Consider the following 25,612-nt stretch of genomic DNA (forward strand, 5'->3'; position numbering starts at 1 on the left):
CTATTCTTCAATATGTGATGTGCACCACATCCCCTCCTACAGACATCAGGCATTGACCCTGAAAATAACATACACTATTAGTATAATTTTCATCATAATATATTATCCTGTATAGTTTTACTATTTTAAAAAAGTCCAGTGTTGTTAGTGCATTGTTTCAGAGTGTCTATTTAGTAGGTCACCTTAGACAAATCTTGAGAATTTGGGAACGGTTGATAAAATTATATACATAATGCACAACCATTAGGTAGTCTAAAACCGGTTTTTAATCGGAGCTCTGTTTAGTCTCTACGCTTTATAATAAAAAGACCTTATTATTTCAACTGGTGCCGTGCTGTGTAAATAAAAGGACCTTAATATACACTAATAATACAACTTATAACACCACTTTCTGCACCAGGCGTAAAAAAATATATGAGGCGACAAATAACGTGGCACAAATAATCGGCTTCAGTGGCGCGCCGAGCGCCCACAGATTATGCAAATTGTAGGATCAGAATAAATATGTAGTGCCTTCTACATTACTACTTATACAGGGTGACTCCTGAGTTGTAAACAGAATTGTGATACAGGTTGTTTGGTCGCCTGTCTGGACAACTTTAAAAAAAAATATAAACACTAAAAGGAAATTTATGTTTGATGGAAAAAAATATAAAGTAAATAATGATACGGAAGCCTTAGCACTTGGCCAGATTTTTTAACTACTCACTCAACTTTCTTATTCGCGTTTACTTTTCACTGCTCGAACGGCGTAAAAACTCGCACTAAGCATGCTAAATAACTCACATCGTGAGGCTACGAGAGCGAGCGCTACAGAAAACTTTGGCCACGTCTTGCCGTGTACTCTTGCGTCCCATGCTAGGTGTGCTGGTGACACACTGACCTGGTTCTTGTGCGCGTTGTCCTGCAGCATGAGTTGCGTGATGTAGAAGGACGTGAGCGCGTTGCCGCCGAGCGCCGCCGTGTACTCTTGCGTCCCATGCTAGGTGTGCTGGTGACACACTGACCTGGTTCTTGTGCGCGTTGTCCTGCAGCATGAGTTGCGTGATGTAGAAGGACGTGAGCGCGTTGCCGCCGAGCGCCGCCGTGTACTCTTGCGTCCCATGCTAGGTGTGCTGGTGACACACTGACCTGGTTCTTGTGCGCGTTGTCCTGCAGCATGAGTTGCGTGATGTAGAAGGACGTGAGCGCGTTGCCGCCGAGCGCCGCCGTGTACTCTTGCGTCCCATGCTAGGTGTGCTGGTGATACACTGACCTGGTTCTTGTGCGCGTTGTCCTGCAGCATGAGTTGCGTGATGTAGAAGGACGTGAGCGCGTTGCCGCCGAGCGCCGCCGTGTACTCTTGCGTCCCATGCTAGGTGTGCTGGTGACACACTGACCTGGTTCTTGTGCGCGTTGTCCTGCAGCATGAGTTGCGTGATGTAGAAGGACGTCAGCGCGTTGCCCCCCAGTGCCGCCGTGTACGCGCGCACTATCGCCATCACCTGGAGGTAAAAATGTTATACAGGGTATTGTAAAAAGGGTATATTAAGCCGAAACCTACGAGTGCAGCATGTTATGTCTAAGCTCGAAAATAAAGTTTATTGTATATATTAAACTACTAAGAACTAGAACCAACAAAACATCACAGTTGGAACTTGGTTCACCCATGCGATCGCTGCACAGGTTCGTCATCGACTTCGATAACTGTTTCACGACATAGTGACGTTTATCTACGTAGATAAAGAACTGGCGTAGCGGCAGTTGGCATGGCATATTTAGTATCTTTTTAACCGACTTCAAAAAAAAGGAGGAGGTTCTCAATTCGTCGGGATCTTTTTTTTTATATATATTTTTTATGTATGTTCACCGATTACTCCGCGTTTATGGACCGATTTTGAAAATTCTTTTTTTGTTGCATTGTTTTGAGCTTTTCAGAATTTTATCTCACCCCCAAGGGTGGGTAAAGGGGTAAATTCGATCCGATCGTAAAGTCGATTCTAATGAAATTTAGATCGTAATTATAGTTCTTATAACAAAAAAATATAATGGTGACCTTGAGCTGATCAGATGATGGAAACGGAAGGCAGTCAAAGGAACTCCTTAACGGTATATAGCAACTCCCTCGTGTTTAGGCTTGAATGATTCGTATTGACTAGTAGGACTTATTGGTATCATTTGCATCTTACTTTTGATTGAAGATCCCGACGAATTGAGAACCTCCTCCTTTTTTTGAAGTCGGTTAAAAATTAAATAATAATTAAAAAAAAATTAAAACCGACTTCAAAAAACCACTAAAATGTAAGAAATAATTTACATAAATTTTATATGACATTACAAATATACCTAAGCAGGAACTGATCTTTTTTGAAGTTGGTGCCATATTTCTTCAGATTATATGTCATATAAAATTTTAAATGTCATATAAAATTTTATATGTCATATAAAATTTATGTAAATTATTTCTTACATTTTAGTGGTTTTTTGAAGTCGGTTTTTTATATCTGTCACTAACGCCATCATGTCCCACTCTGAGAACCACAAACACCAAAAATCCACGCCATCTATCCCAAAACCTATAAACTACTATCTCGACTAGACTAGTCCACTTACCTCACTAGTAAGTGCATGTAAAAATCCGCTGAGGCCGCCTAATTCGCGTACGGTGGTCGTTTCTCGAACGAATAATAGGCGGAGGAGGCAAATGCGACGGACTATTCTAGCGCCCGGGATCACTGCTTGAGAGGTCAGTGACACTGTTGTTGGTACCTGAGGGTAGGAATTTAATGTTAATCCTAGAAAACGTTTAAAGGTCCATGCTAACAGCAGAATATTACGTTATAGGATAGGAGAAAAGGAGACAAACGCCATAGATAGACGTAACTCACTTAACTTGAAACATATCAAATGTGGCCTATGTATAATAATATGTAGGTTACCTTTTCTGAATCTAGAGGGCTTATTTATAGAAACCTTTTAATGTAGGGGTGTTTAAAGTATCAAATGTTTGTGTGTCCACAAAAACGAAAACGCATTGTTTTCGGCTATTCGGTGTCCACTCCATCTCTCTCACATTCAACGTATAACTCCTCTCTTTTTCAATTGATTGTACAAAAAATCTTTCTTCAATTTATACAGCAATAATAATGATAAATATATCAATCTCACCTGTCCATTCAAAACGACATTCTTCTCTTCAAAACTCTCCGTAACCTTCTCCTGTCTCGGCGCCTGTTCCTCATCCAACGCGAATATCTCATCATCACCATCACCACTAGCCTGGCTATGGACCAGGGGTCCGTCGGCCGGGGTTCCGTTGTTGTTGGACGCGTCGTGGGTTCCGTTGGTGGCGGGTTCCGGTTTATTTGGGTCTTGGAGTTGTAGTGCTGCGCCGGATAGGACTAGTTGGATTTCGTCCTGTGGAGTGGTGATGTGTTAGTTTGTGGTTGTAGGAGCATGAATATCAACATAATTTAACAATTATACAAACTATTTTATTAAAATTTATTTGGTTTTTATTATTTACTCCTCTATTTATGTCGCTCCGCCAAGACCAAGTCTGCTTTATGCCAAGTGATTTCAAGTCTAATGTACGTACATTATATAGAGACACAAGATGCTTGTTGGTATTTCAGCGCCATGATTGGTCAATGGGCGAGGTTTGCATTGGATACGGCCAATATCATAAGAGTTCAAACGCGATAGGCTTGAATTCCTTGCTCCTTCGCTTCTTTTACTATGTTTGCTTCGGGTTTGCTCTTACCTTAGATAGCTGCAACGAGGCAACAACGAGGGCAGATGGCTTCCATTCTAGGACGCTTCTAGTTTGGCAATAGGCGCAGTAATATTGTTTTATTCTGTCTCTTACCTCAGATAGTTCTAGCTGGAAGGTAGGTTTAGGTCGCCATTTTTGGGACGCGTCTACTTCGACGTAAGGCTCAGCAATTTCTTTTCCCTTCTTTTTCTTACCTCAGGCAGCTCCAGTTGGAAGGCGGGCTCTATGAGCGCGGCGGGCGACAACCGACGCAGCTTGTAGGTGACTACGTCCAGGGCGCGCGCGACGTGTCTCTCCGCCGCGACGGTGGCGCCGCCGACCGACGACAGCGGGAAGCGGGCGCGGATCACCTGAGAGGAATTATTTAGTTAATAAACGTGACAGTTTGTTAATATGGCTATCGTAACGTTATTATTGTAATACGGTTACAGATAGACCATTTTGTTCTAACAATAGCCGTTTAGCCGACATCACTACTATCTATATGGAATTAAATGGCCTGTTTGTATTGATTAGCCTTATTTGGCAGCTAGCGAAGCACGAGGTCTCTTAAAACTCATGTCGTCCGCCGTCCTTACTATGGGCTCGTATACATGACTGCGAATTCGCATCGCATCGCAAAATCGTCTCCCTCCAACTCGCAGATTTTCCATAAGAGAAAGCGTGACGTCGCGTGTCTTGCGAGCTCGCATCGCATCAATTCGCAGTTTTGTGTACGAGCCTTATAGTAGACTGACCTGCACGAAGGCCTGTGGCGGCGCGGCGGCTTTAGGCTTCATGCCGTAGCAAAATACTGGCATGTGCTGCCGCCGCACCGCCAGCTTTGCTCCTTATTTAGGAACTACGTAACCTGACCTATGATTGCGGCCATATTTATGTAGAGAAGGACAATAGAGAATTCGGAGACAAATGCGCGTTTTGACACATTCTAACCGCGCCTTACCCTGCATTGCAATGGAGACCTTGACAGTGCTACCACAAAAACATTAAACACTGTTTAGCTAATGTTTAGTTTAAAATTTTAAACTTAAATTTGACAGATTTTGTAGGCGTTTGTCAGCGCTAAACCTCTTTTAAATACTGTCTAAGTATTTGTGGCAAGGCTCTGCGTGTCTACGCATTGGTCATGTTCCGTTGTTCCTAGTGTATTTCACTTATTTGTTTATTTACCTGTACGAAGGCCTGCGGCGGCGCGGCGGCTTTAGGCTTCATTCCATAACAGAACACCGGCATGTGCTGCCGCCGCACGGCTAGCGAGCGCGCCGTTTCCACCTGGAAACAAGTAAATATACATTACATACCCTATATATGATGTGGTAATATCCTGGGATACAAGTAAATAGGTATACTTAACCTATAGCCCTATTATACATATCGTCGCCTTGGAGGTCAACTCGTCATACCCACAAATTTTGTAAATGACTTAGGTAGATATAAACCAAACGATTCAGAATCGACTAACGATGGTCAATAATTCTAAGCCTTGAAAAAAATTGTTGGTTGGCCTATATCATATAGCAGTAGGCCGACCATATCTATGATGAATATCTTATGTTCTATTTAAACATGGCCTAGGAGATTCTTACTTCTGTTCTTTTTTTCCATGATGAAGGACTCTTTCGTAACGAGAAAATAGTGTTTAAATGATTGCCCTTTATGAATGAATCGTATAACTTTACATTGAATAAAATATATTTTTTTATTTTTACTTACGTCCTCAGCCTCATCCAGCTCCAACAAGGCCGCATCTTTATCCGCACACAGTTCAAGCGCGGGCGGCTCTTCCGCGTCAGACAGCGATAGTGGCGCCAGGCTCACGTCCGGAACTGCGCACAATGGAAGAAGTTCGTGAGATGCCCGCTAGATGGCACTGTGTGGTGTACATCGCGGTGGTAAAGATTCTTAACTGATTTTAGGTATGGCTACAAATGGATACAACTAAAGAAAACATGTAAATTATTGTTCGGTTTAAAAAAAAGTTTGTGATTTATGCTATAAGTACTGTTTTGGTAAATATGAATAATAAAAAAGCTGTTAGAATACTAACTTATATCGTATCCATTGGCAGCTTTGTTGGCAGTGAAGGCATCCCACAGGGCCCGCTGTATGTCCAGCGCGTCTTTGTCTTTCTCTGATGCCTGGAACAAATAAAGCAATGATTATGACAATATTAGACATTAGAATAGATTTAGCTGTGTCGGACGCATATAAAGTCACTCTAGGAGTCTCCTTTCATACACCCTTCTCTCTCCGCAATAACCGATACGCGTATTTATTTATTTATTTATTTTAACACTTTATTGTATACAAAATACATACTTAGTTACCATAAAAGATGAAGAGAAATAAACTTAACTACCTAGTATACAAGGGCGGACTTATCGCCTAAACGCGATCTCTTCCAGTCAACCCTGAAGATAAGGAGACAAGTGTCTAAACTCTTAATAACTAAATTTATGTTTGCATACAAAAGTAACATAACCTAATATTTACACATAACATCTTATAGAATTTAATTAGAATTAACTATACCTATTACACTATAGGTGGCGCTAGTGAGCCAGTTATAACATCGGATAGAACATAAATAATTCTTTTAAATTGTGAAATCTAGTTAAAGTTCCCAAAAAACACCGTGCTTACCCGTATAAAACCCTAATTTGTGTGGATAACTGTTATCAACGCGGTTGGTTCCATAATAGCAGTGAAAATCAAGATAAAAACATTGTAACGGTCAAACAGTTTCAAAACATTACCAGTGAAGTTCAGTGAATCTGAGTGCCACCAGATTAAACATAATTATAGTGCATAAACTACGCATGCATCCGTGAGTAAATATTATAAAATCTATCAAAGTGGAAGAAACATAACCTTAAATTATACTTGTTAAATTGGAATATCATCTTCACTACGCCATTTAATTACCGCTAACGACATCTATGGACGAGTAGCAGAACTCACAAATACCTCCAATACACACCCAACGAAAGAGTACCACACTATTACACTAGATGGCGCTTATTATGAAATAATATAAATATCATATGTAGAGCTGATTGATAGAGTCATATCTCAAGTAAAGTGTAGAGTTTAAAAGGAGAGTTATATTTGGAACTTAAATAAATAAAAAATAAAAAAATGGGAGACAGCAGTAATGCAACACTATTAATAGCCATAAATAAAATAGGTACAGATTTAAGTTTAAGATTAAGTAACTTGGAAGATAAAATCGAATCAACAGAAACAAGAATTACTACAAAAATTAACCATAATATTGATGAAAAGTTCGGAAAACTGCAAGAAGAGGTTGATTTACTTCAATCTAAACAGCTTGAACAAGAACGAAGAATTGATGCTCTTGAAAGACAACTGAAGAGAAGAAATTTAATTATATTTGGGATAGCAGAGGAAGAAAAATCATATCATGAGCTGGAGAAGATTGTCCTAGAACTCCTGAGTGGAAAATTAGATGTAGAATGCACATAAAGCGAGATTCAGGAAGTTAAACGCATTGGAGTTAAGAAAAGTGGAGACAAACCGAGGCCTATCCTACTTGCTATTGCAAGCATGGGCAAAAAAATTGAAATATGTCAAAACAAACATAAGTTACAGGACACTGGGTCCTACATCAAAGAAGACTACTCAAAAAAAGTACTAGAGATAAGAAAATCTCTACAAGAGGATTTAAAACGTGAAATTGGAAATGGGAACCGGGCATACTTGAAATATGACAAACTCATAGTCATACCAAAATCAAACAAAAGAGCCTTTTCGGTAAGTCCTAACAAGAACGAAAAATCTAGTACTTTGATATCGCCTCAAACGACGCCAAATGAACAAGTAACTAAGAAAAATAAAAGATCCACTAACTCAAGTCCAAGAACAAACAACTCTATCGTGAATTTTATGAATAGGAACAATTCTATGAATCACCAGAGACCATGCATAGCTAGCTCTAGCTCGGATAAAACGGATAAAACGAAAGAAAACAAAACAAATTCTCAAAAAAAAAATAACAACAATCACACAGGCTCCTCCTATGCACGCCACCGCAACGAATTGAAACCAAAAATAAAGAAATTAATATTACGAAACAAAAGGATAACATAAACTTTCCCAGTACGGTTGGTCCCCGCGTGAGATGTAGACCACAACCCCCCATCCAAAATACTGAATCAAAACAAATCGACAACAACTTGTACATAGGAACCTTCAACGTCAGAGGGCTGGTTGATCCGCACCGACAATATCTTCTAGATCACGCCTTAAAAAATATCAAATGGGATATTATAGGACTATCAGAGGTAAAGAAAGAGGGTACAGAAATATTGGAAAAAGAAGAGTACGTCTTTATGTACCATGGAGAGAGAAGTGGAACAAACGGTATAGGATTTATAATCAAAAAGAAATTCAAAGAAAATATAGTCGATTTTAAGCCGATCTCAGATAGAGTTGCGCGACTTAGCTTAAAACTAGGGAACTCTAAAACACTCAACTTAATTCAAGTTTATTTTCCAACCGGCCGAGCTTCGTGGGAAGAGATAGAGAAGACGTACACCGATATATCAGCCGCTGTGGGAGATTGTAAAGAACCGATAATATTGGGTGATTTTAATGCTAAGATAGGGCTCCCAATGGCGGAAGATAAGTTTACAATGGGCCCATGGGGATATGGCACCAGAAATGAAAGAGGTTCAAAACTTCTCGAATTATGTAGAGAAAACCAACTCTACATTTGGAACTCACACTTTAAAAAGAAACCTAAACAAAGATGGACTTGGAGATCCCCAGATCAAGTAACGCGTAACGAAATAGACTTCTTCGTAGCTAACAAGAATGAGAGAGTACAAAACTTACAAGTCATCAATACCCAATACCCTAGTGATCACAGACTTTTAAGGTGTACCTATAAATACGCAACCAACCTACAAGTAAATAAAAAATCAAGAAAAACATTCACAAGAAAAAAGGCAAAATTGTCTCCAATAGAAGCGGAATCTTTAAAAAATATATTTAGACAACTGACAGAAAATGGAAACGATTCCGGAATACAAGAACGATACGACGAAATTATAGCAAAAATAACAAAATCATTGTCAATGCTACCACAAACTTGTGATGACAAAAATATCGACCACTTTGTAACACCAGATATCGAAAATTTAATTCATGAGAGAATAGAGCTTCAGAATAAAACAAATAAGAACAAACTTGAAAAGCGACGATTAAGTAAACTCTATAAAGAAATAAAGAAAAAAATTAAGAAAGCTATGAAACAATATAAATTTAAGGTCATAGAAGAAAGTTTAGAGAAAAGAGGATCTGTTAAACTAGCGAATAAACAACTTCAAACATCTATCTCATGGATACCGGCACTCCATGATAAAAAAGGTGGCAGCTCTACGAACCGTATTGATTTACTGGATATTGCATCAGATTTCTACAAAAACCTATACACAGAAACGGCACAACTCTATCAGAGTAAAGTATCAAACTATACAGATGACGAAGTTCCACCACCATTCTTAGAGCGAGAAATCCAACATGCCATAGAGTCACTTAGACTGTCGAAAAGCCCTGGAGAAGATGGCATCACAAATGAAATCTTAAAAGCAATCGTAGAGCCTTTGACACCTCTACTTACCTATCTGTTTAATGAAATAATAAGTCAAAAGATAATTCCACAACAATGGGAAACTGCAGTGATAAGACTACTCTACAAAAAAGGTGACCCCAAAGAAATTGGTAATTATAGGCCAATTAGTCTTCTCCAGACAATTTATAAACTGTTCACTCAGTTAATACTTAAACGAATATCGCAAACACTAGACTTCAATCAACCGAGAGAGCAGGCCGGTTTTAGAGCTAAGTTCTCCACAACTGACCACATGTTCACATTGACCCAGATCGTTGAAAAATTCTCAGAATTCAAAAAAACTATATACATTGCATTTGTGGATTACGCAAAAGCATTTGATTCCATATTACATGATCCACTGTGGCATGCTCTAAAAGAACAAGGAGTCCCCAAACAATACGTTGAAATATTAAAGGAAATCTACTCTAAAAGCAAGGGAGTAGTCAAACTAGAGCGGAAGGGCGACCCCTTCGTTATCAAACGAGGAGTGAGACAAGGAGACCCTGTTTCCCCAAAACTCTTTACAGCTCTATTAGAATACACCTTTAGAAGATTAAATTGGGACTCTATTGGACTGAACATTAACGGAGAGCAACTAAATCATCTGAGATTTGCTGACGACATAGTGCTCCTGAGTGAAAGCCATGAAGAGTTACAATTTATGCTCAGCACATTAGATGAGCAAAGTAGAGCGTGTGGATTAGCTATGAATCCCGATAAAACATGTATACTCACAAACGGCGAACAGAAAGACACACTTGTCCAAGGGAAACTAGTGAACTACGTCCAAAACTATGTCTACCTGGGTCAAAATATTGCTATGGAAAACTGGGGCATCAAAGAAGTGGAGAGAAGAGTAGCGAAAGCGTGGAACAAATACTGGTCGTTGAAAGATGTCTTCAAATCCAAATTGCCATTAGGACTAAAAAAGAAAGCCTTCGACTCTGTAGTACTGCCGACGCTGCTCTACGGCTGTCAGACCTGGCCTCTTACAAAAACAATAACCAACAAATTACAAGTTTTCCAAAGATCGGCAGAAAGAAGTATGTTAGGCTTAAAACTAACAGACAGAGTGAGGGCGTTGGACATCAGACATAAAACAAAACTCATAGACGCAGTAGAGATGGCATGTAGCTTAAAAATGGAGATGGGCTGGCCATATATCACGAGTGACAGATGGACGATGGAGCGAAAGGGTGCTGCACTGGCAGGTACGAGACACTCGGCGCGGGCGAGGCAGGCCGCGGCGGCGCTGGGTGGACGACATCGTGCAGCTGGCCGGCAGGACCTGGACGCGGCTCGCGGCAGACAGGGACCACTGGAGACGGATGGAGGAGGCCTACGTCCAACAATGGACGTCCCAGACTACAATTATTTAAGAAATACTTGCATGATTTAAATACATTTTTATGTTTTGTTAAATGGAATTTAAATTATTAATATTAATTAAGGCTTAATTTAGTAAATTATATTAGTTATTGCTATTGGTTTGTATGATAGTCATGTTTATTAAATTAATTTAATTATGCATTTAAATTATTAATATTAATAGTAATTTTGTAAAATATATATATTATAATTTGGTAAATGATATTTAAAATTTAATAATTTGTTAAGTACATGAAATGTTGAATTTTTAGGTTAATACAATGAAATATTTATTTTAATTTTACACTATGAAATATTTAACTAATGATTGAATTATTATGATTTAATGTATTCTCTATCGCATGGAATTTCTATTAAGTTTGGGAAAATAAAGGCTATAATAAATACCTATTACACGTCTATAATAAAATATATATTTACAAAATTAACAATATATATCCAGATAATAAAATATAAACATACATAAATATTATAGTAAATTTCTACCAACCTAAGGTCGTAAAGTAATATTTTTTCAAATTGTTTTTAAATGCGTTAGGTGATGATGACAATCTTACATCCATAGATTCACCGCTTTAATCGCGAATGAATTACTGTAGGTGGCACTATTATGTGACGGTACACTCAGCATCTTATTCTCCTGTGATCGCAAAGCGCGTATACATGTAATTATCTCCAGTTATGTCGGTCATCTGTCCCATTGGATTAGAGTGCTCTTGTTAATTTTGGTATCAAGTATTAAGGTGAAATTGGCGGCGGACAACAGGAGCTTGCAGCAAGGTTGCAGCAGGCTATGTGTCGTCAAGCATCACTAGTATGGTGGTATTTACCTTGATCCTGGGCGGTGTGGGCGGCGGTAAGGCGGCCAGTCGGACGGCTGTTCCACTCGCCAGGGCCATCACACAGCGCTCGCCTATCGCTATCTGCGTCTGCAGGTTGAATATCGCGTTTGCACCCTGTGCGGAAGGAAACGTGGTGGGTATTATGAAGTTGATTGATTTGTATTAGATTGAGAAGTGCAGCTGCTCTGTATAAGTAAGTAATCCAGTAAGTAATTTTTTTGTTAATATTTTTTTAGATTGTTTGTAAGTACTCTTAGCCCCTGTTCCACAATGTCTGTTTAGTGGCTACCTGTGAGATAAAATACATGCTGTCACTTTCTGTTATTATTTTTTTGACAGTGACAGCATGTATTTTATCTCACAGGTAGCCACTAACCAGACATTGTGGAACAAGCCCTTAAACTGATAATGATACTGTTTAACTGATACGTATGTACGGTACATGTACATAATTAGTAGGATTGCACACTGAAAGGTCTGAAAGTAAGTCATTTTTTGCAAAACAAAGTCTTAAAAAGTCTATCATACTTAGCACATATAAGCGTAACGTAAAGGGATCGTCTTTTTTTCTTCTGTCAACCAGGCGTTCGCGAGCTCACGTTCTGACAGTGGAAAAGAGGTTGACAGAAGAAAAAGAGGCGATCCCTTTATACCTACGTAACTCTTATAATATATGTGCGGTGACTCTTAGCCCCTTCTCCCACTACGCGACTCTTAGGTGACGCGACCCATTATCGCCTATAAAATAGAGTCTTCGACGCGTCGTTGACTCATCAAATATAATTATGTGAACAAGGATTGCGTCGCAGTCAAGTCATACTCCAGGAACGGCAGCTGATCCGAGATGTCTCTGGCGCCAATCCATCAGGGAAACCCATAGCATAGCTCTAGCCATAGCACAAATGTATGGAACACTAGCTGTACCGGCGAGCTTCGCTTCGCCTTAAAAAGTTTTCCAGTCGGAATTTCTTGATAAAAAGTACCCTATGATCTTTCTCATGGTCTAGTCTAGACCATATGTATACCAAATTTCATTCTAATCCATTCTGTAGTTATGGCGTGAAAGAGTAACAGACCGACACAGTTACTTTCGCATTTATAATATTAGTTAGGATGGGAACAGCCAAATATTCCGAAAAACTTTTTTCCGAATTTGATAACCCCGAATATGTAATTTACGAAATATTGCAATACCGATTTTTTAAAATACCGAATTATAATAATCACGAAAATTATAATTTCGAATATTATAATCACGAATATTGTTATTACGATTGTTAAATATACGAATGTTAAAAAATACGATTACTTAAATATACGAAAAATAAAATACCGATTTATTATAATCACGAAAAAGTCAAATCCCGATCGGAAATATGATAATTCGTGATTTTGACAAAAAAACATAAACGTCTTTAAAACTTTAGAACCAAAACCAAAAGATAGGTGCGACGACGAGCAAAGCGAGGAGGAGCGTGTTAGGTGCACATAGATATCGAAAAACAAAGCGGAGCGCAGCGAAGCGGAGCGGAGCGTTTCAAATATAGAGCAAAACAATTGTTAGGATTTTTATGGTGTTTAAACTTAAAAACCTTAGGACCTAAACCTAAAGATAGGTGCGACGACGAGCAAAGCGAGGAGGAGCGTGTTAGGTGCACATAGATATCGAAAAACAAAGCGGAGCGCAGCGAAGCGGAGCGGAGCGTTTCAAATATAGAGCAAAACAAATGTTAGGATTTTTATGGTGTTTAAACTTAAAAACCTTAGGACCTAAACCTAAAGATAGGTGCGACGACGAGCAAAGCGAGGAGGAGCGTGTTAGGTGCACATAGATATCGAAAAACAAAGCGGAGCGTTTCAAATATAGAGCAAAACAATTGCTAGGATTTTTATGGTGTTTAAACTTAAAAACCTTAGGACCTAAACCTAAAGATAGGTGCGACGACGAGCAAAGTGAGGAGGAGCGTGTTAGGTGCACATAGATATCGAAAAACAAAGCGGAGCGCAGCGAAGCGGAGCGGAGCGTTTCAAATATAGAGCAAAACAATTGCTAGGATTTTTATGGTGTTTAAACTTAAAAACCTTAGGACTTAAACCTAAAGATAGGTGCGACGACGAGCAAAGCGAGGAGGAGCGTGTTAGGTGCACATTGATATCGAAAAACAAAGCGGAGCGCAGCGAAGCGGAGCGGAGCGTTTCACATAATATAGCTTAAAAAATATTGTTTTTATACGCATTATGCTGCATTATTCATAATAGATAACCATTTCTTGTTAACTAAGAAACATTCGGGAATTTGTATTTTCGGAATATTAAAACTTCGGGATTCGTAATTTAAATAATTCGATAGAATAAAAATCGTACTTTTGAAACATCGAAATAATAATATTCGGAAAATTGACTTTCGTCATTTTAATAAATGTGTTGTTTGAAATTTCGTTTATAAGTTATTCGTGATTTTCGTTATTCGGAAACTTAAAATTCGGGATTGTGAATTATTCGGAACTATGAAATTCGAAATTTAAAAAATCGTTATTTTCATATTCGTAAAAAAGTAATTCGGAATTATGTAGTGTACCCAGTTAGGATATAGTTAAGATTAACCTACCTGCATCCTTAGCTTGGCTAGCAGCAACTTATGCAGTTCATACTCTAGGAACGGCAGCTGGTCCGAGATGTCTCTGGCGCCAGGTTCAGATTGCGGGGGCGCGCGGCGGGCGCGGGCCGCTGGAATAGAGAATCTGTGGTTATGGGGGTAATGACTAGAATTGATTTAATAGAGAGTGGGTCTAAAATTGAAAGCAGAATTTTCGGACTGTCGGCAACCCGGACCCGCCCATCAAGGTCTATTTATCTATTGAGTGCAGTAACGAAATTTGTTTACTGTGCATTCGGCATTCAGAATTAGGTATAATCACAACTAGGTTATAGAGAAGGGTATCTTAGCTACCAAGAGTTTTTCTGTATTCTAAGTACCTAAGTATACTCCTTGTACATGATAAATTAATGTTACATAAGTGGAAATTGTCAGACAAACGATTTAAACGAGATGGAGCGAGGTAGCATGACTCTGTCTGCTATTTTAATATTTAGTATTTCATATCCGTGTGCGTTACACAAGACACTTACCAACGGCAGTCAAGGTGATGGCTTTGGAGTGGGAGGTGAGTCGGTTCGGCTTCGCGCACGTCGCCAGCAGCACAGAGGGCACCCGGGCACGGCTGAAACCGGTTTATGAACAAGGTTTATCACTGATAAAATTCACGCACATGTATGTAAGGGGAAGTTGGTGACTCAGGAGGTCATTCTAAACAGATTTTGTACTACTACTTTTAGATATTCGTGACAACGTCGTTGGTACTCCCATTGTTATTTAACCAACAAAGTTTGTATGGAGAAGTACATACTATACATTATACCTATATATCTACATAGTTTTACGTTGTAAGCCTTCGGCTTCCTATACCCTCGTTTTGACATCCTGTATAGCTAGTGTACATACCGGCAGTGTCCACAATGGTATCTTTCAGAAGAGGGCGCGGCGGCGGGCGAGTATGGGATGTGCGCGACGCCACAACTTTCTAACGACTCAAAATCGTCTACTGCCGTCTTTGAGCCGTTTTGACCTGAGAAGGTAGAGTTTTTGTGGTGATATAAATTCTGTGTTATTTAATACAAACGAACCACAAAAATGTCTTCTTTTCAATATGTTTTTTTAGTGTACATAAAAGTTTTATTCCAAGATAAACAACCAAAGATTACCTGCTATGTTAGCGTCTATTTCTGTGTTCAAATCACAGTCCAAATTTATGACAGCCGCCGTACCGGAAGCGGAAAGGACGCAAACATCCTCACTGAAACAAATAAAACATAACAATCACAATCATCTACAAAAACCCATACTAAATTCACTACTCATTTACTGAAATAGCAAAACACAAAACACCGCCATCTACCGGCCACCCCCGGAACTCTCACCATATATTAGCAGTCTCCTTATACGCGAGTAGCGCGTTGCATCTCAACGCCCGCGCGTGCGCCCTCACTTCAGTTCTTAGCTCAGCCCACCAGGCGGCGCGCATGGCGAGGGCTGACCCGCCGTCTACTAGTTTTACAGAACGTGCGCAGACGCAGCCTCCTGTGATGGGAGAATATGGTTGAATAGATTAGACAGGGAAAGAGAAAAGGAAATAGTAAATAATAATTATATTATAGCAACAGTAAATTATCATCAGGAGTTGTACTGGATGATGTGAATGCCTTCTTCATTTATCTAAATGTCAATTTGTCAAAGCCTTTAATGAACTGGAACTCTTTCTGTCCTTGTGAAATTATTGCGGCATTACCAGTATAATGAACATGTAAAGTATGTAGTACATAATAAGTTATTGAATTATGTATAAAAGTGGCTTGGATACAAAATAGTAATCTGTAGACTAGCTTAATACAGCGCCACCTAGCGCACAGCGCCCAAAGTACAACAACATCTAATCTCACCAATATTGACGATGAACCCGTGCGGATAATGGCTCATGGTGAGGAAGGGGTACTCCAATAACTCCAGGTTGTTGCTGTTCATGGACGGCCGCAAGATGGCGCCACCGCCGCTTCCGGTGTTGCCGGATGCGTTTAGAGAGCTTCCTGCTGGGGAAAATTGTTTGTTGGTTTCATTGTTACTTTATTGGCTGCTACATTACTCAAGTATGAAATGGAAAAGTTTGCTAGTCTATGCTGGCCTGAATTCTCTGCACATTGGATTTCAATTGCCAGAAAGTAAACATTAAGCTAATGTCGGCATTAAATCTTTGTCTGTGTGGTTCTGTCCGTATACTGTAAATGCAAGGCAGTTTTACATTTAAGGTTAACATTAGCTTAACGTTGTTTTCTTTTCTGCATCTCAGCGTTTATGATGTATAATTTTTTTGGACATGATGAATAAAATACAGGTGATTCTCTTTGTAAACTACTTTTGCAATACCCTGTAGCAAGGAAATTAGGTTATTAACTTTCACACTAACCTTTAGGCGTGATACTGAGGTCCGAGTCGGACGACCGGCGATGCATCCCGACCGGCGTCGACGTCGAGTTCAACGACGAATTCAAAGCCGACGCGGCGACGGCGGTCATCTCCTTCCCACACGACTCGTGCCGAGTGTGCCGAGGCGACCCCCTGTCTCGCTCCTTCTCTCTATCCCTGTCTCGCTCACTCCTGCCGACAATGTCACTGCACGCTGCATGCGTGTTATCACACACACTAACACAGTTAATATCTAGGTCGTCGTCTAGGTCTAAGCTCTGCGCGACGCTAGAACTCTCCGGCAAAGAGGGGATGGTCTCTAAAGGCGCGTGTGAACCACTCATGATTGGATGGAAGTGTTGCAGCATCGGACCACATTGGGTTAAGGATTTGCATGGAATGACGATGTTAGATTCGGATTCGTTGGACATTTTGCGTTCGGATTCTGTAGTGGAGTGGACGCTGTCTTGACGCGTCAGCTTTTTGCCGTTTTTGGAATCGGATTCGGAGGATCTTTTACCGTTGTTTTCGGATAATATTTCGGGATCGGTTGGTTCGGTCGCTTCAAGGTTGGAAACGCTGGGATCTTTAGACAATGTATGATGCTCATCTTTTTGAATATTTAAGGTTTCCAGATTGGAGTCACTCGGATCTTGCGACCATGTTTTGCTTTGTACGGCTTTTTTGTCACTACCATCGACAGGAGGAATTTTGTTTTGATTCGGATCGTATTTCTGTTCAGGTTTAAGTTCGTCGATGCTCTTCCGGGCTACCTCAACTTTTTCCAATTTTTCGTTGACGTCATCGAAGAATTTCCTTTGCCTGTTGGGTTTGGGAGAGGTGGATATGAGTAATGCCTGGACTTTGTCCATGAGAATCGTTTCCATAGCGGTGTGAACGAGCCCTATGGGTTTGACGGCAAATTTATCTCTCTTCTGAGATCTGTGACTCTGCTCGCTGATGCTGTAGTCATCTTTACCATGATATGGAGATGAGGGGACACTGATAGAAGCACGGGAAGCGGGTTCAGATCCAATGTACATTTGGACTCTGTTGTACTGAATCTCATCACTTCGGTGAAATGCTTTGCTAGGCTCAGGACCTTCTTTGTCTAAGCTCATTAGATCTGTGTATGAAAGGAAGGGGGACCCCAGGACAGTTTCGCTGGGGGCTTTTGAGGGGACGTCGGAGGAAGAGCCAGGCTGGCTCATGGTAGATTTGCTGTCGGCATGCTTTTTCTTCGATATAAGCGAGTAATGGGACAAGCTTTTGATGGTGTTGCTTTTGGATATCTTGGACCACTGCCGCCTGATGCGTCTGGATGAGCGATAGACGAAGCCTTCTCGTTTCTCTACAGGCGATGAGGGCGCGCTAATGCTCTTGCTTTTGTGAGTAAAAGGATTGTGAAACTTAAAGTGATGGTTATTGGGTCTTTCAATTACGAACGGTTCGGGCTTCGCATCTGACGATGTGGAGGCTTTTTCGGTTTCGCGTTGCTCGTTTTTGTTGTTTTCCACTTCGGGGGCGTTTGAAGGTTCTCTGTTCTGGTCGGTGGGCGTGGCTTCGGGTTCGGGGGTGGTGCCGCTGATAATGCTCAGTTTTCGTTCCATCTGCTCGACCAATGTTGAGTTGACATCGTGGGCTAAGACAGTGTGGACCACAGAGCTCGTGGTTTCGATGGAGCGGTCTGTGTCCGTCTTTAGATCTGAGCTATCCTCGCTCCCTTCGGAACTCGAGTACATTTCCGAGCTCTCTCCAGATACGACTGAAGATGCGGAGCCGAAATAACTCTCGTTTCCAGGCAACGCTAGGAGGTTTTCTTGCCGCGCAGCAACAGGGGTACTCGGGCAAGACTCAGAAGTCTTCCTAGGTCTCTCGACAGGCAAGACGTTTTTGTCCTGCTCTAAATTGAGGTCTTTAAGCGAAACGCATCGGTCTACTGGCGGGCCACTTTCGTAATTATCCTCCTCGAAAATTTCTGGCACAATCTTCGGTTGGAGTTTCTGTATTTCCTCATCCGTCATGTTGATTGTTGGTTCGGATTCGCTAGTTCTTCTAAGCGTTGACGCGGGGGAAGTCTCTGAATCCTGCGTCTCGGCGATGCAAGCCAGGCTAGTATGGGCGTGGATGACTGACCGGGCGAGGATGGACGCCATACCTACACCCTGGTCAGATAGATTCTTGAACTGCGGTTTACGAAACTTTGGCTTTTTCAAACGCTTTTTGAACTCATTCTTCAGATCACTCAAAGATATCTTTGAAGTATCTGAAGAATTTGACTTTATAGATACTGTATCATCGCGTTCGTTTGCTTTGTTCGATTTCTCGCTCTTATCAGATTTACGACGGAGACTGCCGAGTTTTTTAACGAAAAAGTTGGACTTAATCTTTTTAATAGTCTGCATGGGACCTGAAGAATCCGAGTCAGCATCAGAGTTATCTTTTTCTATGCGATTCAGAAGCTTATTCAGATCAGTTTGGTCTTCGGTAATTGTTTGGAAACTTTTATGGGAAGCGTATTCGTCTTGGTAAATGGAAACGCTATCTGTGTAGCTCTTGATGCTGGACTGCCGCATCAGGCTGTTGCTAGGCTCTTCATCATCAGGATTCTCCCCCTCATCCAAGAAGTTGGAGGAATACTTCGGATGCAATATGCTGACCAGTTTCTGCAATTCATCTTGATGGGTCGAAAAATACTGGTTCAGATCGGGAATATTTTCGTTATCCGTCGACAAAATGTCCAAGTACTGTTTTAGTTGTCTGTTTTATTTAAGAGTGAAGACAAGCACAGGCAAACCATGCAAACGATGATTGTATCAATATTTTTACAGTAAATGTTTTTAATAACTATTTATAACTCTGTGGTTACTAGACATCGATAGTAAGGGGACGACATTTAATTAATTAAAGGCATCACTTTATGGCCATAGTAATAAGGTACAACATCAACTGCACATTTGAAGCTTTCTAATGATTTGACTGAGTTAATTTAACGTTTCTATCCATATTATATCTTTGTTTATTAGACGATTTGACTTAAATATATCATAAATAGATACAAGTTGTGGGGAAACTAAACTGAAAATTCTCTTAATTCAAAATCAATGTAATTAAATGTGACCTTTTTATTCTAATTGGTAAGGCTCTATAAATATATCAAATTCCAAATATAAAATAGATACTCACTGTTGACTGCAGGGCGGTATGTTGGTGGGTATACTCGGTGTAGGCAGGGGGGTAATGCTGACTGCTGTACCTAGAAGACAATACACAAACATATTTAAAGTAAGCAACATTTAAAAGCAATGGTTATTTTGATTGTTGGTTGATGTGATGACTTTAATAAACAATAAACGAACGTTGATGATGGTTATCGACGATCAGATGGTGTAGCGGTTAGAAACTTTGAATGATGTGTCTATAATTCCTGGTTTAAACTTAGTTTAAACACAGATAATGGTCGTGTCTTGGGTGCTAATTGTATGTTATCTCCAACCCGCCTGCCAAAGACGATTGCAATAAACTTCCAGTCTTGGAGAAGGCACATATCCTGCACATTATCTATAGGTTAGACTATTTACAAGCTGTGTGTGGGTGTCTGTGTGCTTGAGTAAGTGCGTTTGCTTGCGTCTGTATGTGCTTGCGTCTGTGTGTGTGTGTGTGTGCAAGTGTAGTTACCGATGGCCCGCGCCACGACGCCCGCCTCGCCCTCGAGGTCGAAGTCCTGCTGGTACCCCACCACGGCGTTTGCACCTAATTCTGCCGCCTTCAGACCCACCAGCCGTTGCACCTGAAGCAAGGTTAGAGTTTCAAAGTAAAAAAATCCAAAATGTCACCCTCTCTGGGTTGAGCGCAAAACTGTTTTTTTTTGTTTTTCCTTATAACGGGTATTAGCTACAAGTAACGCAGAGGAGACCCTTATTGAAAAGTCATAGCTGTCTATATCATGAATTTAATACGGCTTAGGCGGGCTTCAGGCTTGCGATTCCTTGAGTAAGTTCATGTAGACCAAATATAGATGCATAGTTACGCGTTGTGCATAGCTGATTTTAAATAAAAAATAAATACAATGGTACTGCTTGCTGTCACATATCAATTGTTTTGCAAACAACAGTCTCACTAATAAACGAAACAATAATAACACTGACCTGATTCCCAAGTTTGATGAACGCCACCTGGCGGGCTTCATTAGAAGCTCTCGGGGTGCGGATCTTGTCGATCCACTGGTACTCTGGATCGTCATTCACGACCAGTTCTTCTACAAACCCGTGGATCGCGGACGCTCTGTATCCTGGAGGGATCATTGGACCTGAGGACGGTAGAGAGGATTGTGAGGAACTTTAGAAAGTGAAAAAAATTAAGAGTTTGGTGGCCGTTACATACGAGTAGATATATAAAAATACTGAGTGATATAAAGAACGACATGAGTATTAGAATTAACTATAATTATTACCAGTTAAATCGGTAGTAGATATTAATAAGCAGAAGCCCCAAAATAGAACCCTGTGGAACACCCAAATTTAACTAGAACAGTTGACAAAAGACTCACAGTGAAAGAACTGCACGCCGCACGACGAAATCTTAAACTTGATGAAGTCGGTAGTAGAAATTAAAAAGCAGAAGCCCCAAAATAGAGCCCTGAGGAACACCGCACTGAACTTAACTAGAAATATAACAAAAGGCTACAATAAACTCACAATGAAAGAACTGCACGCCACACGACGAGGTCTTGTACTTGTTGAAGTCGGAGAACAGTTCCACCTTCACGATGACGTTCAGCTCTCCTCTGATGCCGTGCATGGTGTCTAGCACCGGGATCCAGCCCGACATCACCGCTCCTGGAGATGAGAACTTGGGGTTATGGGGGTAAGGGGTGGAAGTTGATAACTGGGATAGGATTGATGCGCTGGAAGAACGTTACCATTGTAATCGTTTCGATAATCAACTATCGTCCACTGTTGGACAGAAGCCTCTCCCGACGGGCGCCACAACACTCTGTAATCGGCCTTCCTTCTTTCTCATCCAACCAGTAAACGTTTTACCTGTCTGAGATCTTGATTACATGTAAGTAAATAAACATAACCTTATTGCTATTCCCCATATCTGTTTGATTCCCTCCCCCACTGTGATGCCCTATTAGGAGCGTATCAATCGATAGATTTTGCATGTTTCATAGTCTTGGATTATGTAAAATGATACAGGCAACAAAGGATAAAGTCTCACCACTGGGCGTGGCGGCGGCGGGCGTCTTGTTGGTGTGCGCCGTGTCTCGAGCCAGCAGCGGCGCCAGGCTAATCACCACCTACAAAGATAAACATAAAATTTATACATTATAGTTGTAAATACATTCACATAAAATCATCATTGGCCACAGCATCTGTTGTAGATGGTAGTTGCAGCACTCGTAGGTTTATGGGTTGCCAATAAAATAATTGTTTGGATGAATTTTTACTTACACAGACGATCCAGTAACTGAGATCCCATAAGTTAAAAATGCATCGTACAGAGATACAATAACAAGTCTGACTGTCCAATCTTTTCACCGCCAACGATAATCCAGAGCTGTAAGGCCCTATACAGAAAGTAAGCTGGCTAAAGCCTACCTACGCCGATCAGTCAGTTTCATACTATTTCCGATAAACGTTTTTATCAGCGCAGGTTCGGTAATAGTTCGGCGCAGGTAACCAGCTTTCTTTCTGTATAGGATCTAAGAGGTTTTCACAGACGAAGAAGTTAAATAAAGGGTGTTTTACCTTCCCGATGGCGTCATTAGCGGAGTAGGTGTCGTGGTCCATCAGCCGCAGCTGCAGTGGCTCATCCTGTAGCTCTGACTCATCCACCTGGAGGGGGGAAATGGAGGGTTAATACAAAAAACATACTGTATATCCTAGGTACAGTCTCGGGCAAAGAAACCCCTATCAGAGTGGCAATTCTTCCTCATAAATATACTTTTGTTTGGCGAAACATTGACGAACGCGCGATACGTAAAACATTCGCCGATTGCTATGTAGTCTAGCCTATATGTTCCGAAGAGAACGATGATTGACTTATATATCCAAAAAGAGATTGCATAACTCGTAATTTTTCATAGCTTTATTCTGACTGAACTTTTGAAATTCATGAAAATTCATTATAACTAAACTTCTGAACTGGACTTTCGAATTTCTAGAAAATAAATTACATATAACTCCTATTCCACATTCCATGCTATTTTCAATACTATCTCAGAATAGCGTGTTGCATGAATTCTTTCGAATTCTTCGGTGACTCAAGACATGTGTGTACCTACACATTTTTTTGTTACAAAGCCTTTAGAAACTCATTATAAACACCTACCTACTAATCGATCTGAATACCAATTACAGCTGGCTTAAAATTGGCAAAGCAATTGCTGAAAAAACGTCTATACAAACTAGTCAACTAAAAACTGCATGTTGCCAAAAAACGTGCGACATCGCAAGCATTTACCCGACATAAACAAATAGCAGACGCGGTCTAGACATACCGAGCGGCTGTGTTGCCATGTGCACAGGGTTTTACCGAATTTGCTGTATTTTATACATCATCATCAGTAGGACTGCTTATGGTCCAACGACTGATCTTATGAAAGATAAAACAATGAAAGAAAAAAAGCCTCATCATAATCATCTAGCGAAAATTATAAAGAAGATCCGCCAAAGAGTGCCACATAGCTGGGTCCTTGGACTTTTTTATATGAATAGTATCGCGTAATTGGATGTTGTTTTAATATGCCTTCAGCCCCTACAGGTGTAAATTGACGACGTGAGGTTGTAGCATAGGAGGTTTGGTAGAACGTTACTAGCTGCCATAAACATTTCACCCTTATTTCTAACATCCTTTTCAAGTTTTTCTATCTAGGCATTCAGTGGACAATAAGTCTGACCACACTAATATTCGATGTATAAATACCGCGGTGCACGCCCCACATGGCTCGCTGGCGTCGCGGCCAACATGCTATAACAACTGAAATATGAGTGCGACCTTCAGACGCCATGCGAACTCATAATCATGTTTTATTGGTTTCGTTTCCATGGAGGAAAACAAACTTATTGGGAATATTGATTTGAAGTTGCTTTTTTTTGGGGGAAGGATTTTGAATAGGCCACAATGGAGTTACGTAAATGCTATGATTAAATAAAATTATGTCCTATAATATTGGTAGGTTTATAAGAACTAATAAAACTAGGAAACTTTCCTTTCTTCTTTACTCAAGTGCTTTTTGGTTCAACAAAATGTTTGTAAAGTAGGTTTTTATTAGCTTTTAAATGCCCATTTTACAGTCACTAAAACATTTAGTTTTAACAGCTCATACTCACAACATTTTAATATCAATTTAAAGTGTTAGCAGAAAAGTAAACATAAAGAAATCCAGAACAACATTTAATTATGTGAATTATTGCTGATATTATGCCACAGCTGGCTCTGCCATTGCAAAAAGTTTATTGTCTTTTTCAGAGATATTTAGAACAAGTTGCTATTAAAAATGTTATATTTTATGTTTGAAAAATTACTATCCATTTTCATGTAACATTTACTAAGTAGGTATTATATATGGTATGGCAATTACCCAGGCAGTTTTGGACTTTCAGGGATGACTCTATGGTGTTCCATTTGCCCAATTTTAAATTTAATTTAATTTTAAATTTCTTCATAGTCTTATGGAACTATCAACATCTATCTCCAAATACAGTACCAATCTTTTAGAGGCTTGGATTCTGATATTTTCAGGCTGGTAGTTGTGTAACAGTTGCCATCAACACTATAAGAAGAAGCCTAGTAGTGCTAACACAGCTTTGACAAGAGCTTGATAATGCAAGAATATCCTGATTCAGGTTGTGTCAGTAATAAACATTTATAAAACAACCCACTGTAGGACATAGGATAGTACCTAATTGTAGTGGATAGGTAGTAACCTATGTGTATATGAATTCTAAAAGCTTTATTATGTTCTTGTCATGTGTTAGTAGCACATCCAGTCTGAAGATCTCAGAATCACAGGCATTTATAAGATTGGTACTTACTAAAAAGACTAAAGATTTACTTCGCTATGAATTCAGACTACTGATTAATTAGCAAGCACTAGGCAGGAACAGGAATACTTCTAAAGTCTGTTTTCTATACTCAGATAGTAAATTGTCAGGTTCTGAACAGTTCATCAACAGTCAATTGACCCATGATTAAAAAACAGGCCATGGCATATAACATAATTGTTCTAATTCTCACCTCAAACCGGTACCACTCGGTGCTGTTCCAGTGCGGGTTCAGGGACTTTCGGCACACATCCGTCTTGTGCGTGACTCCACCAAACTTGATCTCCACGAAGGCATCAGTGGTGTCCCCGGCCCGGTCCATCACCGGCAGGTTACGACCCGCCAGCACCTTCACTTTGATCTTTCCTGGCATCTTCTACGTAAATTTAAATTGTTTTAAAAATTCATACTGATTAAATTAATAACCTTCCAAAATCACAATATTTGACTGTCACAGCAACATTATTGACGCCTATTATCACTATTTCGGACAAGATTAGCACTTTTCGAACGTCCTAATCAGCTGGGCAAACCAGATTAGTATCTTATCAATGAAATAGACGTGCGCGTAACATTTATTGAAAAAGTACACTTTTCTGACCGCACTCGAGTAGACAAACGTGTAGATGAATATAGGAATAGTAGAACTAATACGTAGCACCGACTTTTGGGCTGTGTGTAGTAAACAAACGCGGTATTTTGGGCGAAAACTGAACACAAAGAGTCCGCATTACTGATGCGTATTACGTAGCCAATATAAACACAGCAGCTCTTAGTGCCTATGATATACCAAAATAGTGGTTAAAGCTAATTGAGTTCGTATATAAATAGACAAAATGAAAGCTTTTTTATAAATAAATTTCGTCTGAAAGACACACGACACGGCAGCTCTACTGAAATGTCAGTCAACTGTCAAATCAA

General features: G+C 40.1%; 1 protein-coding gene across 1 annotated transcript; it reads right to left on the reverse strand.

Annotated features, from left to right (window-relative positions):
• On the reverse strand, positions 1 to 25,612 carry LOC105381515 (C2 domain-containing protein 5). Its single transcript, XM_048622082.1, has 23 exons — positions 24,885 to 25,612; positions 22,394 to 22,480; positions 21,864 to 21,942; positions 21,338 to 21,478; positions 20,789 to 20,949; positions 20,319 to 20,430; positions 19,827 to 19,896; positions 16,642 to 19,400; positions 16,121 to 16,264; positions 15,602 to 15,761; positions 15,386 to 15,477; positions 15,126 to 15,249; positions 14,753 to 14,844; positions 14,232 to 14,350; positions 11,612 to 11,737; positions 5,802 to 5,892; positions 5,468 to 5,580; positions 4,925 to 5,026; positions 3,949 to 4,104; positions 3,148 to 3,396; positions 2,593 to 2,748; positions 1,380 to 1,484; positions 1 to 58 (listed from the first exon to the last, which is right to left on the reverse strand). The coding sequence occupies exons 1-23, from the start codon at positions 25,062 to 25,064 to the stop codon at positions 8 to 10; spliced, it is 5,469 nt and encodes a 1,822-aa protein (XP_048478039.1). The 5' UTR covers positions 25,065 to 25,612; the 3' UTR covers positions 1 to 7.

The sequence above is a fragment of the Plutella xylostella genome, chromosome 7 (genome assembly GCF_932276165.1).
Source record: "Plutella xylostella chromosome 7, ilPluXylo3.1, whole genome shotgun sequence".
NCBI classification, from domain to species: domain Eukaryota; kingdom Metazoa; phylum Arthropoda; class Insecta; order Lepidoptera; family Plutellidae; genus Plutella; species Plutella xylostella.